Below are 16,930 nucleotides of genomic sequence, written 5' to 3' on the forward strand. Positions count from 1 at the left end.
TAGATAATTTACAGTACAATGTGTAATGTTGGGAATCCAATTATTCCCCCAGCAAAACCTATTTACAAGTTGGACAATATTACCACAAGACTAATGGAAAAAAGAAAACCTTTAGCTCTTTAGTTAATCCTACAACCATTAACCTTATGATCAAAATGCTAAGAATTACAAATCAAAGCGTTCCAGAATAAATATGTATTACCATCAAATAAGCCTAACTTAGACTCCAATACACTACTAACTTAAATGTTGACAGTGACCCAGCTTTCCACCTTAGTGCAGTGTAGGAAGAATAGCACACATTAAGTTTGTTACGAAAATAGAGTTTATTAAAAACATCCCTATTGTTTTGAGGAGCTTTCACCGTTACCTTGTCTTAAATTAAAAAAAAAAAATAGAGAGCACTTCTAATTAGGATTTGTAAACTTTTTAAAGTCAAAACTTTTAAAAAGTTACAGCAAAAGGGTAATATTCATATTTTCAGTATTTTTTTTGTTATTTTGTAGCTATTTTTAAATAGAAGGGAAGCAATCAAATTGCTTACAATTCCCCACAAACTACCTGCGGGGCTGTGATATAGCAGGAGCAAATATAATACAGCATCTGTACACCTCAAGCTCTACACTCTGGAAGTGTCACTGTCACATTTTGTCATATTCCAGGCTCTAGCGAGTTGTCTCTGTTGCTGAGCTAGAATCTTTTTCAGGTTCAACGGATGAGGTAGCCTCAGCAGGTGCCTCTTCAGAGGGTTTTACCACTGTGGCCTTGGCCTCCCCTTTATCAAGTTCTGAAACAGTGTCTACGGTTCCCACTTGGCTAGGTGGAGGCTCGATGGCTTTACCACCTGCCCTGTTAGTCACCTCGGACTTCTCCTTCCCTCGGTTTTCATCCTTCTCTCTGCGAGACTCTCTATCTCTAGAATCTCTCTCCCTATCTCGATGCCCACTAGAGCGTCTATTTCTTTCTTCCAAGTCTCTGTGCCTGTCGCGGTCAGGGCTCCTTCTTCCCCATTCTCTCCTTTCACGATTACTATCTCTATCGTCATTACGGCTCCCATACCGTTCCCGGTCATTTTCCACCCTATTTCCGAATGATCTTCTTCCAAACCTTTCTTGGTCTCTACCTGAATTAAACTGCTGCCTGTTTTCATTTCTAAATTGCTGAGGCTGCTGCTGAGCTGATGGTGGCTGTTGTGATGGCGGTGGTTGCTGTGGTTGTGGCTGAGGTGGAGGCTGCTGCTGTTGCTGCTGTTGCTGTTGCTGCGGTGGTTGTTGCCTTCCATCTCTGTCTTCAGGACCCCCTGGGCCTGGCCCAGGGCCCCCAAGCCCTGGCATTCCACCAGGCCTAACAAAGGGGCCGTGTGGTGGGAAGGGCCCTTTCATTCCATGTGGTGGAGGCATTGCAAAGCCTCCTGGTCCTGGTGGTGGGCCTCTGGGCATCATGTGTGGTGGCATAGGGCGGGGTGGCATCAAAGGGAATCGCTGTAAGTGTGGTGGAGGCATTCCTGGAGGGCGCTGGAGTGGGATTAGTCCAGGTCGTGCACCTAGAAGACCAGTAGATGGTGCCTGGAGCCCAATCACAGGACCAGGGGCAACTCCTTGAGTGCCTAAAGACAACACAAAAACGAACATGTAAATGATACGGAAGATGGTGTGCTATTTTCAGCTGTTTCCTGTTGAATTTTTGGGAAAATGAAATTCAATCCAGAATATGAAGTTTTATGCTGATTGCCAACTGTTGCCAACTTGTGACAAACCCAACATGAGGGCCTACTAACAACCCAAGGCAAGCAATCTTTAAGTCACACTTGTTTGAGCACCTAAGATAGGTAGAAGACTGAGTAAACTGGAAAGAGAACTTATAGAAATTTTTTTTTTCCTGGTCAGTTGTGGGACCTGAACTCTGGGCCTGGGCGCTGTTCCTCAGCTCTTCAGCTCAAGGCTAAGGCTCTAGCACTTGGGCCATAGTGGCACTTCCGGCTTTTTCTGCTTATGCGGTGTTATGGAATCGAACCCAGCGCCTCATGCATGCAAGACAAGCACTCTATCACTGAGCCACCTTCCTAGCCCACTTACAGTGAAGAATATGTCTGAATCTCCTTCACTAGCTTCATTCGAAGCTGTTTATGCCATATCAAATACTTAGAACAAGACATTAAAAAAGACAATGTGCAGAAGTCTCAATGAGATAAAAGACCGCATTGAATACCAACTATTTAAACCAACTGAAGAGTATTTCATGACAGAATTTTACAATCTAAATTCTGAGTTTTTTTAATCCAATTTACTAGTAGGAATAAAAAGGTTACTGACTTAGAAAATCCAGTAAAAGGTTAACTCTGATTCCATACTTCATATTACTAAAATGCTTCCTGGGTTATACTGTGCAATATGTGCCAGTATGTGCAAATGTGAGGTTTACAGTTTTACTTTTAAAGCACAGCACATGTATAATTTGCTAAGTCAAGACTACTGAATTATGCAGGTATGTCCAGTCATTCACCCTGGTGGCGAGAGCATGCTGTGGAAAATAACAGTAACTCACTGGTTTTGCTGCCTGTTTACATGAGAGGTCACTAATTCTAGTGTAACAATCATTTTCAACTGAGAATCTAAGGGACAAGGGGCTGGGATTTGTTTTGACTCTACTTACATGACAGAAAGACATCAGACCTGTTTCTTTCCAAGTATAAATACAAAGCAAATATTATGACCAAAAGGAGTTACTCCAAATAGTCAGAATATGCTCCTGCTCCATTGTGTCACAGAAAGATCTTTGAACAAAGTTGTGTGTTACCATTAAAATGAGAGTCAAGCATCTATCAGATTTAGTCACAAAAGTGGACACGTGCATGCTAAGCCTGGTACTCATGGCTCATGCCTGTAATCTTTACTACTCAGGAGGTTGAGGATAACATAGTTCAAGGCCAGTCAAGTAAGAAAATACATGACACTCTTATTTGCAATTAACCTTAACCAAGCAACCAAAAATGGAGCTGCAAACTCTAGTACTGGCATTTATACTAGTTGTATTCATACTAGTTCATAACTCTAACATGTAGGATTCACCAGCTGTGGCACTTAACATCCTACTTCTAAAATGCCTACTCAGAAGTGATTTTAGACATGTGCCTCACTATTCTTTCCATCTTAAAATATGAACACAATGCTGGGCAGCCATGGCTCACATCTGTAATCCTAAGGACTTGGGAGGCTGAGATCTAAGGATCACAGTTCGAAGCCATCCTGGACATCAAAGACTCTCCAATTAACCACTCAAAAACAAGAAATGGAGCTGTGACTCAAAGTGGTAGAATGCTAGCCTTGAGCAAAAAAGCTCAAGGACAGTGCCCAGGCCCTGAGTTCAAGTCTCACAACCTACCAAAAAGAAAAAAAAAACAACAAAAACCTCACCACGGTAATAACTGTCAACTGAAATAAGCCAGATAAAAACTGTAGCATTGAGTTCAATGCTTGCTCAGTTAACTGGTCCGTTATCCCACACATCCATTTAAGAAGGTAGTGAATATTCTAATAATAAAGACTTGATTTTACAAGACAAGCACTTTTCAGGGCTGGGAAGGTGGCTCAGTGATAGAGCGCTTGCCTTGCATGCATGAGGCCCCGGGTTCGATTCCTCAGCACCACATAAGCAAAAAGAAAAAAGCCGGAAGTGGCGCTGTGGCTCTAGTGGTAGAGCACTTGCCTTGAGCTGAAGAGCTGAGGGACAGACAGCGTCCAGGCCCAGAGTTCAGGCCCCATGAGCGGACCCCAAAAACAAAAACAAGCACTTTTCACTTCTGATAATTAAGATCTTAATGAATTTTCCTGGACCCTCCAGTACTCAGTATTTTACCAGTTGGGAAAAATGTAAACACAATGAAGCTCCTTCCACGTCATTCAAGTTGAGAAGCGGCAATAAGCCACTGTGAAGTGGATAAATCTAGGGATGGTGAGGGCTCTGCTGCTTCACAGCTCTCTTCAGAAACAGTAAGCACACATTTACTGGGGTTTCAAAGTATTATCACAAGGTAACTTTCAGATTAATCTGCAAAACTCAGGAAGGGATTCTTGCAGGGCAACAGTAAGTCCTATTCCTGATTCCCATGACTTAAGTCTTGTCAACTGCTAATATGACAATATCCAACGGATCAAATATCCACCCTACTCAGAAGACAGAAAATGAGCCATTAACACCATCACCTCCTTATTTGGGATTGCAATCAGGGTCTGGCGCATGTGAGGCAAGTGATACACACTCTGGCTCTTTTGTTTCTGATAATCTAACTTTGTCAACTCTCACCCTGAACTTGTGATTCTCACACGTGAGTACCTATGATCACACACCTGTGCTAACCACACCTAGCTTGTGTAATGATTCTTTGTAAAACTATGCTTTAGGTTTTATACAGATATAATCTCTAGGCCTATATTTTACAACTCTTTACAAGGTGCTTTTGAGGGTGTGTATATATTATCAGGCTCACTATTTTCAAAAATCACCCACTTAAACCTGTGAAGTGCAAGTTTTAAATAAAGATAAAAATCATACAATCAAACTATTTGTTACATGTGGATATTTAAAATATCACACCTAACATCCTTTACTTGGCAAATGCTACCAAGATGTGTTGGCTGAATTTCTTTTTAAACTTTTGTACTATAAGCCATTAATATTTACAGATTTCTCTAACAGAATATTCTCATAGATAGATCAGAATGGATTACTTGTTTCCAATTTTGCATGTTACATTATATATATAATTAAAACTTCATTAGGTGACAGAAACCTTTGGTAAAGTTTCATTCTTGGGCAATCATAAGCAGCACATAGCAGTGGCATTATAGCATCAAAAGAGCATGCAGAGCAATTAAGTTTTATTGGGAAGTACACTGTGGTATCAGTGATGTTTTCTTGAGTGAATAATTTTGTAAGCCAGGCACCGGTGGTTCATGCCTGTAATCCTAGCTGCTCAGGAGGCTGAGATCTAAGGATGACAGTTCAAAGCCAGCCCAGGCAGGAAAGCCCGTAAAACACTAATCTCCAATAAACCACCAGAAAACTGGAAGTGGTGCTGTGGCTCAAGCGGTAGAGTGCTAGCCTTGAGCTGAAGATCTGAGGGACAGTGCTCAGGCCAAGAGTTCAAGTCCCATGACCGACAATTCTGTAACATTAAGCACCTAAACTTTACATATTAACTCATTCATATAGGCTGGGAATATGTAAAGCAAGCTTCATTTCCTCCAGGCAAGGATAGTCTAATAGAAACAAATTTCAATTAACAGCAAGAGATGGCACTAGGTAGGTGAGGTAACACAAAGGTGGAGCAGAGGAAGAGATGTGTATCCAAGTAGGAGTCAGCAGACCCTGGTTTTGGTCTACAGTAAAGAAGAATGTACAAGGCCAGTATAAATAGGCTACATTGTTCAGAGGACTGGCTTCAAAAAAAGGCTCACCAGCAAGGTGATGCAGTGAGATGGGTCGTTAAAACAACTCTAATGTGCTGAAAGTCAAGGAGGGAAACTGGACATGAGGTTTACACAGCTCAGGAGGGCCTGGCCAAGAGACCTTTGGTCTCAAGAGAAGGAACCTGGACTTGACTTTAGTGGTGGGGGAAACCAGAGAGGGATTCTGAGCAGGGATGAACGAATGATCCTTGTTTTGAAAAATCTTTCTGGTAAGTAGTATATAGAAAGCAAGCATTTAGGCTCTTATTTTAAGGATTGAGTAGATATGACAAGCAACTGAGTTGAAAGAGGGATGCTAGAGCTCAAAGATTTAAGACTAGCGTGCAGGATCAAGTTAGAGGTGAAAGAACACAGGCTATCTCCTGAGATTACTGAGTAAATGGAGATGTCTAAGACACACAAAGTGAACAGGGTGGCTTCATCATGGACCACAAGAGTGCCTAGAGTTAGGGAGAGAAAGCAAGTAATGAATGAAATGTCTGGTTAACAGTGCAGGAAAGAACACTGTGTCATTAGCTGGATTAGTTCATAAGCACAGGAAACATAAGTGGGAAAAGCGGTTATCTCCCACATGAAAGGTAAGAGATGGGTAGAGAAAGAACAGCAAGCAAGGCAGTCCACTCCTATTTCTTGGCCAACCTTATTTTACCTTGTATTGCAACTACTACCTCTACTACCAGTGGTGAAACTCATTACTTCAGAATTACCATTCCTCTTTCCTCTTCCGTCTACGGTCCCTTCTTATCCTTTCATCTATCAGACATACCCCCAGTCTTTTTTACCTTACCTGCCTCTGAAGTCCATGGTTCTCCCTCACAACGGAACCCCTAATATTGGTTTACTATTTGTTTGTAGTGTTGGGGACTGAACCCAAGGTCTCAATACCAGAAAGGACCCACCAAACTGTTGACTGGTCTCATGAAAACAACTGACAACTATGACCAGAGCTGTGCCCTTTCACTCAGGCCAGCAATCTTGTGAGCTCACACTCCCATATCCCACATATCACAATTCATATTTCTAACTTTCTAGTTTTAGTTATAGCCTATAATTTACCTACATTTAGTATATAAGCCAGTGAGCTTTTATAGTCACAGAATCAAATAATCAATACCAATTTTAAGATAACTTCACTCCCTCAAAAGAAATCCTGTATCCACTGGCCATCACCTCCCACACTCCCCTCCAAGTCCCATCAAGCAATCATATAAATACCTTCTATCTCCTGTATAGTCTCAACATTTCATATGGAATTATACAATTTGTAGTACATTGTGACTGGCTTCTTCCACTTGGCATTTTTGCAATGTTTGTTCATTTTGTGTAGCAAATGTGCTTCATTTTTTTTTTTTTTACTATCAAGAAATGTCTGTGCTTTATAACTACTCTGGATCCATCTGTGCTTGCATATCTACATTATATATACATTGCAAGAAAGTAGTGTATACAATCACACACTACTTTTCTTGCACCAAACTCTAATTAGATTTCCCAATATGCTACAGTTTTGTCTTTTTTTTTTTTGGGGGGGGGGGGGGAGAATTGGTCATGGGGCTTGAACTCTGGGCCTGGGTACTGTTCCTGGGCTCTTTAGTTCAAGATTAATGTTCTACCACTTGAGTCACAGCGCCACTTCCAGTTTTCTGGTGGTTAACTGGAGATAAAGTTTCACGTGCTTTCCTGCCCGGGTTGACTTTTTTTCCTCCTGGTCGTGGGACTTCAACTCTAGGGCTGGGCGCTGTCTCTCAGCTCTTCAGCTCAAGGTAAGTGCTCTACCACTTGAGCCACAGCACCACTTCTGGTTCGTGCCTAGGATGCCTATATCTGAGAATCATGGTTCAAAGCAAGCCTGGGCAGGCGAGTCCATGAAACTCTTATCTCCAAGTAGCCTCCAGAAAAACAGAAGTGGCATTGTGGCTCAAGTGGTAAAGCACTATCTGTGAGCTGAAGAATGGAGGGATGGCACCCAGGCCGAGTTAAGCTCCATGACCACAAACAAAAAAACTACCACCAAGAAACTGACTTTCCTGCCTGGACTGTCTTTGCAATCCTGAGATCTCAGCCTACTGAGTAACTAGGATTACAGGTGTTAGCCATTGGTACCTAGCTGGTTTTGTCCATTTTTAAGGGTAAAAATAGAAGCAATTCCTTTATTTTGCATCTTCTTTCAGTATTACCACATTGTGCCCTCCATGCAAACATCTTTAGATGTCAAAACCATAATTCTACTATCTCCTTACCTTTATCATCTCCTGACCCAATGTAATTAGGACTGTTTGTTTTTTTTTGCCAGTCATGGTGCCTGAACTCTGGGCTTGGGCGCGGTCCCTCAGCTCTTCAGCTCAGGGCTAGCGCTCTACCACTTAAGCCACAGCACCACTTCCGGCTTTTTTTCTGCTTATGTGGTGCTGAGGAATCGAACCCAGGGCCTCATGCATGCAAGGCAAGCGCTCTACCACTGAGCCACCTTCCCAGCCCGTAATTAGGACTCTGAACCTATCATCTCAATGAACCCATAGTTCTTAAGACCACCAGGAAAATACCTTTCTCCCTCCTCCCAATAACCCTTACATAGCCTTCACTGTATGAATTATGAATCCTACTCATTATGAATCCTACTTTACTGGCTTCACCTTCTCACTATTCTAACAAGAGACTAGATTTAAAAGAATAGGCTCACCCTGGCATATCTATCTTGTCCCAACTGTAGCCATGGTTGACCTTATGCTTTTCATTTCATTCCCCAACTGGAGTAAGGCTTGAATAATTCATATGAACTGCCTAGAGCAGGTAGAACTACACAGTATTAGCTTGCATCATTTTGTCAATTGTTAAATGCTGAAGGGTCCTTGGATTCTGTCTAGAACTCTATACTACATACAGGATGATCCTGTGGCTTTAAATATCATCCTATCTACAGATGATAGCAGGATTTTATCTGGATTTCTTCCACTTGTTCCGTTGCTATTTGCAGCTGGGTATTTTTGATATTCCAATGCACTTTTACAGATCTGTGCACCTCAAGAATGTAGTCATTCTACCAGTTGTAGTGATAAAATCCTTTAAAAAGCTCTTCTTGACTTCTTTCAAATTCCACACTTAAACAATTCTGACAATTTCTATTCTCAAATGGGTCAAACAAGACACTTGTACCCTTATTGCAGCAGGCCAATGCAACCCACCAGCCTGATCTGTTTACAACAGCTCCGAAACCAGGGTGCTCTTCCCACTTACCAGCTCATCTATCTCTGCCAAAGCTATAGTAATGCTGAGTAATTCAGTCAGATCACAATACACTTCGAAGCCCACACCATTCACTACCATGCTCATATGCTGGTCCTAGGCAACTTTTTCTACTCACCTCCTCATAATTTCTTCCCTTGGGGATCAGCCTGCTCCAGAAGTCCTAGCCCCTGGTTCCTTAAGAAAATCAAGTTCTCTGTAAATTCATTTTGTTCTCCCACCTAAAATATCTTCCAAGGATTATTACTGCCTTCTGTATTCAGGTTTCTTGTGTTACTTCCTGTGCACCCTACTAAAAATGGCACATCCCACGTGAAATCCTCAAATCTCCTTCCCCTTCTTCATAGGCATGTCTCCACATGAAGTTAGTTTATTTTCCAATCCCTACTAGTATACAAACCCTGGGAGGTAAGTTTCATTTTGTTCCTTGTTATCATTACGCTTGTAAAGGTGCATAAACAATACTGCTGACAGGTGGTGCCTGTCAGCACCAGTATTGGGGCAGATACTGCTAAGGATAAGTATACAGCTACAAGGCTCAAGGGTGGTGAGAATGTCTACAGTATGAACCTAGGACCTGAACTCCAAAAAGGTCTTTTAACTTCCTTTTCTGTTCATAATAGTGGCTCTATCTATATTTGATTGGAACAGAACGAATTGATGTTATTTTCACCTAGCATTTCCAATATATGAAGAAAAATATGTCAACCATCTTTAGTTCTAACAGTGTAACTGGGGAATGAACCCAGGATCTTGCATATGCTAGTCAAGTGCTCGATCACTGAACTACCTTCCTAATCCATTTCAACTACTCTTAACTTTGTAACCAATGCCTAAAGATTCCTAGGCAAAATTAAAAACAAACAATAAAAAAACTTGGCAGTACTGGGGTTTGAATCCAGGCTTCTGTTGGCAGCTGATACTCTTTGCTTAGTTTTTGAGATAAGAGTTTCACATTTATGTCAAGTTAGCCTGGATGGTGACTCTCCTATTCATTTTTCCTGTACAGCTGGAATGACAGAGGAGCATACCGCCACATCCACCTTTTCTTGGTAGAGACTGGTGGAGGAGAGTCTCAAACTTTTTGACCATGATCCATGGATCCATCTGAGCTCTACCCACTGACTAAAAGGTAGTTTCCATTTTCAATTTCATATTGTCAAAGAAAATGGAAATAATAATTGAGTGTGTGTGTGTCCCCTAGATTCACCCCAATCTATTTTGAAAATACTCCCAGTGATTCTTATAAGTAGACACTGTGTTTTGAGAGCCGATGAGAATGAAAGGAAACCAATTTTCAAGCATCAGAAAAAAACGTATTTCACTCCAATTGCAGTATACAAAAAAGTAAAATCGTCCTTAGTATAAGTATACTAGGCAAAACATCTTAGATGAACCAAGTTAATACAGTATATGAGATACCTCATCTATACCATGGCACTGTTTTATAACAGAAAATAATTTTAAGTATAATCAAGACTGCTATTTTAATGATTTTTTTTTGCAAATAATAGATGAATAGGCTTTGTAATTTCCCTATAGTTCCTTTAGACTTTCAGTCTTTACATTAATTGCTAAGCATTTTAATAACATTTGACAAAGTACATAACTCAGTTAATCTCACTATTACTAAGTTTGAAACACACAGGTAATCTCTATGAATGTAGTTAGTTACCTGTAGACAAATATATCTTACCTGAAATTCTTCACTGCAATATCTGTGTACCAAAACCAATTTACTTGGTCTAATTGCTGCCCTCTAACCTTTCTCAAAGACTGAAATTTTAAGACACTCTTCAGGCTGTGTTCACAGCAGCTAAAAAGTGATAGGCCAGAGGGACAGAGAAATAATGTAATAACCCTCTTTAGAAATTTTGCAGAAGACCATTTCTCCAATATTTGCTTGAAGTGCTTCATCTTCTGAGATGATACAGTGGGCCCATATATATATTTATATCCCAGGCAATATCTGTTGTGGATTAATCACTATTTTGAATGACCCATTCTATCTACTGCTTACTCAGCTGAAGGCACAAATGCAAAGAACTACTTCTCTAATGTGGAACAAGAGAAAACATACTACAATTTGATTTGAAGATTACCAACTCAAGCATTTTTAAAGCTTTCAAAGAACACTTTTTTTTCTTGTTGCTGGTCCTCGGGCATGACCTCAGGACCTCAAGGCTAGCCTGCTACCTTCTGAGCAACAGCTCTACTTCTATCCTTTTTGGTAATTAACTGGAAATAAGAGTCACACAGACTTTCCTGCCAGGATTGGCTTTAAACCACAATCTTCATAGCTCAGCTTCCTGATTAGCTAGGATTACAGGTGTGAGCCCCTGGTGCCCAGCTCAATACTTTTTTTTTTTTTTTTTTGGGTCAGTCGTGGGGCTTGAACTCTGGGCCTGAGCACTGTGCCTTAGCTCTTCAGTTCAAGGCTAGGGCTCTACCACTTGAGCTACAGCGGCACTTCCGGTTTTCTGGTGGTTTATTGGAGATAAAGAGTTTCATGGACTTTCTTGCCCAGGCTGGCTTTGAACCACGATCCCCAGATCTCAGCCTCCTGAGCAGCTAGGATTATAGGTGTGAGCTACCGGCGCTCGGCTCAAAGAATACTTTTATATGGTAAAATCATTAACCCTTCTTGGTACCAAACCAAACATCTGGCATATCCCTCAAGCATATAATTTAATGTAACCATACATAGTAATAATCCATGTAAAATATATTGAGATGTGAACATTATTTTTTAAATGAGATATTAGTACTCATATTGTAAAAATTCTCTAAAATTCTCTTGAGACATTCCTTCATGTTAGTCTAGTAGTATTTAGTTAGATAGTTAACAAGTTTAATGTCTACTTTAAAGTTACTTGCTATAAAGAAATCCAAACATTCTATTCAGACACTAGGCAGAGAAACATATTGCTAAGTGATATCACCATAAATCAGATACCTATTTTCAAGCAATTACTAAAATTGCCAGTGAAATTAATGACCTTGTAGGCAGTTTTAGAAATCCTAACTTATAAAGTACACACATACCTTTGACTATTTAAACTCTAAAGCTAATTTTGTCACCACAATTTCTCAATGTCTAGTTTGTGATCATCAACTCAAATACTCATGGAGGCTAGAAAGGCACTGAAACACATCATACTGCTGTCTACAAGTCAGACTATTAGGCCACCAATTTGCTTTAAAATTTCTGGTATTAAAACTACTTGCTAGTAAAAAGTAATCTTAGAAATACTCAATTCTTTTGCAAGCCAGTAATACTGTTTGAACTTAGGACTCTGCACTTGCTCAGCTATTTTGCTCACAGCTGGAAGTTTACCACTTTAGTCATGCCTCCAGTCTGGCATTGTGCTGGTTAACTGAAAATGGAGTTTCAGACTTTCCTGCCCAGGCTGAAAGTCTCTGCCTCTTGAACAACTAGTATTAGAAGTATGTGCCACTGGCACTCAGGAACAAATATTCACAACTTATTTATGTACTTCACCATCATCTGTAGCAGTGTGACAAAAATGGGTGTGTGTGGGGGGGATCTCCATTTAGTAAGGAATAAATTTGTTAGGAAGAGGTTTTTAGTTACCACAAAACGAAAGAATTTAATTAACCTAGAAGAATTTTTGTTTGAAATATATTTTGGATATCCTGGTGACACAGCAGAGATAGGTAACACAAACAAACATTTTTTGTGTATTTCTTTATTGTTTGGAACACCAAAGTAACCCAAACTTCACATTTACAATGAATGTTTAATTTAAAAAAGCTGTACATTATATTAAAAATACATATTATACAAATTTTTGAAAAATAAACACAAATGCTTATACAGGCAAGAGATGAGCTGAATCACTAACCATCTTTAATAAACCTTTTTTAGATGACTAACAATCATAGAATGTTATCTTTAGCTTTTATGAAACCGCAACTTTTCTAGCTACTTTGGCCCATGAAGTCATAAATATGTATTTCTTTAAAATCAAATTATAATGAACTATGGTATACCTAGTAATTTTACTTTCAGATGACCAGTATTACTACAAGAATAGAAATCTCTAAAAGATAGAAACTTAGTTCCTTCCAAATCAGTATTGGAGGCTATCTGAGCCTAGCTCTAGAAATAGGTAGTCATTTCCAAGCTGACACCCACATTTAAATCAGATACAACAAACTATTAAACTGAATCATCCTTAATTAAGGCACCCTACTGCCTCTTCCCATTGCACTCAGGCAACCTGCTGTTCAGCCCTGATACTTAAAAATTATGACCCAAGAACTTAGTTCTAAGTCTCAGTGACAAATTTGCTTTCCAGTTTAACAAATTAAATATCATTAGTGGAAAGAGCTTAGGTATTGAATTTTACTGCACACATAAGCCAAATGATGGAATTTAGTATCTGGTCTAATCTAGTCTGAAAATATCTGAGGCGACTATGTCAAGATACATTTTTTTCCCTTAAAACATGTGCTCCTTATCTGCCAATAAGTAAGTTTAAAATGAATCACAGCAACAATAACATCACTTTGGAATTGACAAGCATATTCTCCTCTAAGTGCCTTAAGTATTACATGACATTTCTTACCTGTAATAGAACCCACTGTTGACTAAATGCCTACCCTTTGGGCAGGTATTTTGTGTTAGTCCACTGAATTATTGTGACATGCTGGTGTGTCAGGGTCACTTTCATTCCCCTTTAAGATGAGGAAAGGAGAGTTCACATCAACTTCTAAGCAACACTTCCTTTTATTAATTTAAAGAAAACACTGCAGCACTAAGAGGAAAAGTATAAGCATCTTATTCCCAAGCATTCCATGCTTGAATAATATCAGCCTCCACTGAATTACTGATCCTTTAGCACTGCAATGCAGTACTGAGATAACTAGGTTCCTTTATTAAAATGATAAAATTGTGAATAGTCTTTTGAACAAATTCTCCTTATTTGCTTACACATTGAAAAAAAAAAAGTCAGCCAGGTGCTAGTGGCTCACATCTGTAATCTCAGGTACTCAGAAGACAAGATTTGCAGCCAGTCTGGGAGGGAAAGTCCGAGAGACCCTTCTCTCTCCTAAGCCCCAAAAGGCAGAAGTGGAATTGTGGCTCAAGAGCCACAACAACAACAATAAAAGAAAAGAAAAAACACAAGGACAGAGCTCAGGCCCTGAGAAGCCCCAGGACTGGGGAAAAAAAAAAAAAAAAGTAAAATAAAATTTAAAATCTCATTTTGAAATGGGAGGCCCTAGTCCATTGCAGGTGTACACTGTGAGCAAAGCTCACCTTCTGGAATTGTGATACTGGAAGGATTTCAAACCTTTTACACATCTTTTGACAGATGACCGTGAGAAGACAGCAGCTAGTGGGTAAAAAGGACTGAAATGGTAATTACATTAAGAAACACTGATATCAAAGCCAGTATGAATAATGTCTAGTGGAGTATTTGTCCCTTCCCTAAAGACCTTGTTTTACTACAATTAAAAATCAGAGGAAGTACATTTTCATATTATGCTTTTCTCTTAAAGGTAGAATTTTTGTTTTATTCTTTTCATGATTTCTTTTGTGGTTTAAGGCAGGTCCTCAGGTAGTTCAGGCTGCACTCCAGCTAGAGCTTCTCCTGCCTTAACTTTCTAAATGCATGTGCTACTACACTATGTCCAGCTTGTTTCAAGACTGAAGGTACAGAAGACTACCATTCTGATAATTAAAACAAAACTGGTGTTTTAATTTAAAATATAATAATATAGCTTCATTTTTTTTGGGGGGGGGGGGGAGGGGTCCAGTCGTGGGGCCTGAACTCTGGGCATGGGCGCTGTCCCTCAGCTCTTCAGCTCAAGGCTAGTGCTCTACCACTTGAGCCACAGCACCACTTCTGGCTATTTTTCTTTTTGCTTATGTGGTGCTGAGGAATCAAACCTAGGGCTTCATGCATGAAGGCAAGCACTCTACCACTGAGCCACCTTCCCAGCCCCAATATAGCTTCATTTTTATCTTATGCCCAATTTAAAATTTCATGATTTGAAATAACCATCAGTTTATGTATTTTGTTTTAAAAGTTAGATAAAGAATCAGCAAAAGTGAAAATATCAACTCATGAAATACATGACCTTTCTCTCTCATGGACCTTCCCACCTACTGAGGAAAAGATGTACACCCAGCAAAATATTTCAGGTAACGAGAAATGTGAAAAAAGATTCAGTTTATTCCTTTAGCAATGGAGAGCTTACTAAATCAAACATATCGATATTTGAAGTCTGATTTTGTTTCAAATTTCAGCAGTACTAAGAAGTAAAGGGACAAGGTAGGTCTATTGTTAAATCAGAGAGAGGTACTTAATTGAACCAAGGCTATCTGAAATCAGTGGCTCTTAAATTCTTGTAGATCATGAAAACTTCCCAGCCATTCAATTTACTAAGCCCAGAGAAAAGCACAAACGTACATAATTTTGTCAGTAAATCTCAAGTGGCCTATTCATGGACCCTGTTCAATTAAAAATGTATCTATAACCGGCGGCATGTGTGGATAGAAGAGAACGAAAGAAACTGATCAGAAAATTCTACTGTACAACTATCAGGAATAAAGCTTTAAAAAATTGAAATTCAAAAGTGTTTGGGGGTTCCTTAGACCCTACTTCTCTATGATTCCATTATATAGCAACTCATTTTCCATTTTAACTACTGCTAAGTTACTTGTGATAATTTTTTTTATTTTTTGTCGGTCGTGGGGCTTGAACTCTGGGCCTGGGCGCTGTCCCTCAGCTCTTCAGCTCAAGGCGAGCGCTCTACCACTTGAGCTACAGCGCCACTTCCGGTTTTCTGTGGTTTATTGGAGATAGGAGTCTCACAGTCTCTCCTGCACGGGCTGGCTTTGAACCGCGATCCTCAGATCTCAGCCTACTGAGTAGCTAGGATTATAGGCGTGAGCCACCAGCGCCCGGCTTACTTGTGATAAATTTGAGCCCCAAATTCTCTTCTACTATGTTCCCTAACCCATGTAACTAAGGGAAGTAAAAAATCAGTCTACTAAGTGGGGCTAAGCTCAGGCTTGGAGAGGGCAGAACACAGTTATTTAAAAGCAGAAAACAGTTACTTAAAAACAGTCTTTAAACAAATCATAAATATGGTACATACACAAAATAAAAATTTAAATATTGAAAGGTATAAGTGTGAAGTTAAAGTCCTCTATCACAAATCAACAACCCCAACAAACCTATTGTCTTACAGGTCATCAAAGTGTTCTTTCCTAAAACAATCTAAGATTATGAAAGCAAATATAAACACATATGTATCTCTCAAAACTATCATGGGCTTGGGCTAGGAGTATTAACTTCCCATTAGTAGAATCAAATAACTACATTTGGCAATACTGCGTCAAGTATAACAATTATTTTAAAAGATGGTCTACTGTGTAACAAGTATGTGATGCATTTTTAGAATTTAAGCAAGCCAAGGTAAGCCCTAGTAAAGATGTAGAGTCCAGATCATACCTTTCTCAAAACAGTGAGGTTGTAGGTAAAAAAACTTAACAGATAACTCACTTATACAGGAGAAAACTGAGGAGTCAGTGGGGAAGTTGATCCTCAGCTGTACAACTGTCACTCAGAAAACAAAGGCACTTTATTGCAAATTATTAAAGATACTGTATTTTCTAGCCTATTAAAATAAATGCTACCAAAGCCTAAGGGTTTCAGATGGATAAAAACTGGTCCAAAGAATTGTTGTCAATCAAAGAACTATCTTTTCTAAAGCTGCAGTGTCAGGATATGTTAACTATGCAGTTTGTTGAACTCCTTTGCCTAGAGATTAATTATATTATATCCAACTAAGATGTATGAATTGCAAACTTCTATTCAAGACAAATAAGCATGACTTTACCTCTGAAATCTCCTGGTAAAGACCAAGTGTAAAATCTTTCTCAAAGAAAAACAGCTTTTGAGATAGTTTTACCAAAATTCATGTTATTTTTTAAAAACCTAACCTGGGGTCAGGGAAATTAATAAAAAATTTTTTTAACTTACCAAGAAGTGAAACAGGCTGGGTTACAGGAGGGGTGGGCAGATTCGTGGGTGCAGCAGGTGGCACAGCAGAGCCATACATTTTCACACTGTCACCAGACTCAGCGTTTCCTCTAGCCCCAGACACCACTGTTGGAATGGGATTTCCAATAGATAAGTCTTTTGTAGTGTCTTCATTTATACCAGCGATAGTAGCTAAGGAAT

At 39.6% G+C, this 16,930-nt stretch overlaps 1 protein-coding gene across 5 annotated transcripts in view; it reads right to left on the reverse strand.

Annotated features, from left to right (window-relative positions):
• Nucleotides 1-307: 307 nt before the first annotated feature.
• The window catches only part of Scaf4 (SR-related CTD associated factor 4), a 56,778-nt gene continuing 40,155 nt past the window's right edge, over nucleotides 308-16,930 (reverse strand). For 3 of the 5 annotated variants that reach the window (XM_042687224.1, XM_042687225.1, XM_042687223.1), the window contains exons 19-20: nucleotides 16,730-16,921; nucleotides 308-1,606 (exon numbers count right to left, since the gene is read on the reverse strand). In XM_042687224.1, coding sequence (XP_042543158.1) covers nucleotides 666-1,606; nucleotides 16,730-16,921 — 1,133 coding nt within the window. In that variant the 3' untranslated portion in view covers nucleotides 308-665. The remainder of the gene's footprint in view (nucleotides 1,607-16,729; nucleotides 16,922-16,930) is intronic. The other 2 variants (XM_042687227.1, XM_042687226.1) reach the window with 1 other exon arrangement.

The sequence above is a fragment of the Dipodomys spectabilis genome, unplaced genomic scaffold (assembly GCF_019054845.1).
Source record: "Dipodomys spectabilis isolate Male_0828 unplaced genomic scaffold, ASM1905484v1 ptg000107l, whole genome shotgun sequence".
NCBI classification, from domain to species: Eukaryota; Metazoa; Chordata; class Mammalia; order Rodentia; family Heteromyidae; genus Dipodomys; species Dipodomys spectabilis.